This window comes from Morone saxatilis, unplaced genomic scaffold, assembly GCF_004916995.1.
Source record: "Morone saxatilis isolate NCDOM2014 unplaced genomic scaffold, NCSU_SB_2.0 Contig19, whole genome shotgun sequence".
NCBI lineage: Eukaryota > Metazoa > Chordata > Actinopteri > Moronidae > Morone > Morone saxatilis.
In genome coordinates, this window is record NW_023339751.1 from 15,965,838 (window position 1) to 15,968,711 (window position 2,874).

Genomic DNA, 2,874 nt, shown 5'->3' on the forward strand with positions numbered 1-2,874 from the left:
TGTGTGTGTGTGTGCGTGTGACCACTGACTTTGTGAGCCTGTCAATAGCCTGGACATGCAGATTTGTGTGAGTCCCAGCCAATACAGCCTCGTGCTGTGCACACTTCAGACACAATCCCGCTACACGGGGAGATCCATCAGCCCTCAGTGCATCTGCAGCCTGTTTTTCCCGGTGTCTCAGGCGAACCTTCACCTCCTCACACTCCTTCTGGCTGACTGACAGATCCTTCCTAGAGATGGAGAAATAGAGAGAGAAAAGGGGCAAGGAAGGAAATGAGTACGGCTATGCTTAAGTAATAAAAAAAGAAAAGACACTGGCTTCAGCTCATGCATGAGTGTACACTGACCTGAGGGAGATGACCTGAGCCTCCAAGCTTTCAATCTGAGCCTGGTAGATCCCTTTCAATTGTTCCTGATGAACAGAAGAAGTTGAATCAGCTGAATCAAGAATAGGATTGGATTCCATAACAACTATTGAACACTAGAAATATATATTTGTTCTTGGTGTGATGGTTGTTTTTCATCTTTAAATAGTTTCAGTGGGATAAATTTCAGATTAACGCACAAAACAAGCTGGAACCATTAATATTCCTTTTAAGAAACACATTTGTAAAATTATTTCATATTTGCAGATGTCCCCAGAAGAATTAGCTCTAACTTTTCTTGTCGGGAATAAACACAAAAATCATGCAGAAATGTTATCCCTGCTGAGAAGAATATGGGTTAGAGATGGAGAAAGATAACTGAACAGTAACTGAAAGAGAGAACAGATCCATCATCCTTACCAGCTCATTTTTCCATGTAGTGTGTTCTGCTTTCTGCAGCACACTGTAGCTTGTATTGGAGCCCTTGTGGCTATTTGCTGCTATACTCTCATTTACCTGAGAAACACATATCGACAGGTGATAAATCACGTTTCCTAAGGTGATCATTAATTAGACTAATTTCAGTGACACCCCATGCTTAAACCTATTAACACTTCTACTGTATATGTGTAGTTTACATCACCTCTAATCATTTTCCAACGCAGGCTGGATGTAACAACTCAACAACAGACTTTCCGTGAAGATAGGTCTGATATCTAAAACTATACTGAATTTGAGTAACGTAACGGACAGAGGCAACTTTATTATTTGAGATATTATGATGTATGTGTCCTTATAGATATAAGAATGAACATACATTTTACTTAAAGGTCCAGTGTGTAACATTTACCTATTAACTGAATATAATATTTATAGGTATGTTATGGTATGTTTTTTTTGTGTACCTATGGTGTGTATCACCTGAAAATTTTTTTTTTTACAGAATAAGCTGTTTTTATCTACAGAGGGAGAGAGTCCTCTTCTACCAAGTCCACCATGTTCAACCACTGTGTTTCTACAGTAGCCCAGGAGAGACAAACCAAAAACTGCTTCTAGATAGGGCCTAGTTTCTCCTCCACACTTCGCAGCCCCTTCTCATTTCCAAGTCGCAAATACTGATGCAAGCTGTTAGTGTTAGTTAGCTGTAATCTGCAACTCCACCACTAGATGCCACTAAATCCTAAATCCTACACACTGAACCCGGAGAACAAAAACCAAAAACACGTTACCGTGGAGTTTTGAAATGTGTAGTCTTTCAGAGATTCATTCACAGCTTTGGATTTAAGGTCCGACTGCAACTTCTCATTCTCCACCACCACCACTCTGATCCGCTGCTTCATCCCCTGCAGCTCTTCCTGAAGTCACATCCACAGAAAGGAGACGTAAAAAGAAATGCACATAAAAAAAAACACGCACACACTTTTCTCTGCACACATACCTTGCAGAATTTGACCTCAGCTTCCAGGTGTTGGATGTACTCTGACTGGTTGTGAATCATTGGCACCAAATCGTGAAAAGCAGGCAAACTGGACCTTCCCTCCTCCCGTAGTCTCTAACAGAGGAAAGAAGAGCGATGATAAAAAATAAAGCAAGGGAAATATTCCCCGATATCAGAATGATGATGAAATGACCACATTTAACTCTGGAGAATGTTTTCTAGCCTCAAATATAATTATGTAATAGGCTTCCCTTAGGTCAAATGCATTTAAATGTTTAGCCACACAAAGCTGCACACTCTACCTTGGATGGAGACTGTTTCTTTGAAGGAGAGAGAGCGGAGGGAATCTCTCTGCACTGCTTCAGCAGAAGGCTCTTCAGCTGATTAACTACAACACCAAAAGACACACAAACAAGCGTGCAGACACACAAACACACACACACACGGAAGCATTTTATTATAACTTTGCGTCTTGTCTGTCAACAAGGTTATGAGCAGGGAAATCTCCAGGTGCACTACTATGTCTTTGTCAGTCGTCCCACAGCTCGTCAGTGAGTCACCTGCTTCGCTCTGTGTCTTTTGGCTCCATGCAGCCCTTTCCTCCTCGGCCATGGCGGTGAGGAGGCTGCCATCACTTCCTCTGAGCTCCTCCGCCTCTTCTCCATCGGGGCTCAGCTGCTCCAGAGTACTGCTCAGCTGCTGTATGCTCTGGTTGGCCCGCTCTGAATCCAACATACACACACAGACACCAGTCTCATACAGCATATTACTTCTGTGTCCCCTGACAGTTTAGTTGCTGTCTGTGAACTTGCAGACTTATTAAATATAGGAGAGGATCACAGAAGTGGTGCAGGGGAAAAACACTTGCCCAACACACAAATTAGAGAAAGGACGATTTGAGAAAAACACTGACTTTTCCGTACATAATTAACCATATGTTTTCACATCTACATTAATCTTACAGTTCAGTCTAGTACTGTCTAATCTTAATGCAAGAATTCACAAAACCAATAAAAGCTAAATATACAGTTCCTCACTATTTATACAGTGCCAGTGACAACACAAATAGGA

At 41.7% G+C, this 2,874-nt stretch overlaps 1 protein-coding gene across 1 annotated transcript in view; it reads right to left on the reverse strand.

Moving 5' to 3' along the window:
- The window catches only part of sdccag8 (SHH signaling and ciliogenesis regulator sdccag8), a gene marked incomplete at its 3' end in the record, with an annotated part of 50,427 nt that overhangs the window by 46,902 nt on the left and 651 nt on the right, over positions 1–2,874 (reverse strand). The window contains 7 exon segments of the mRNA XM_035663486.1: positions 30–230; positions 348–412; positions 786–881; positions 1,595–1,720; positions 1,804–1,917; positions 2,106–2,191; positions 2,364–2,525. Of these exon segments, the coding sequence (XP_035519379.1) occupies positions 30–230; positions 348–412; positions 786–881; positions 1,595–1,720; positions 1,804–1,917; positions 2,106–2,191; positions 2,364–2,525 (850 nt within the window).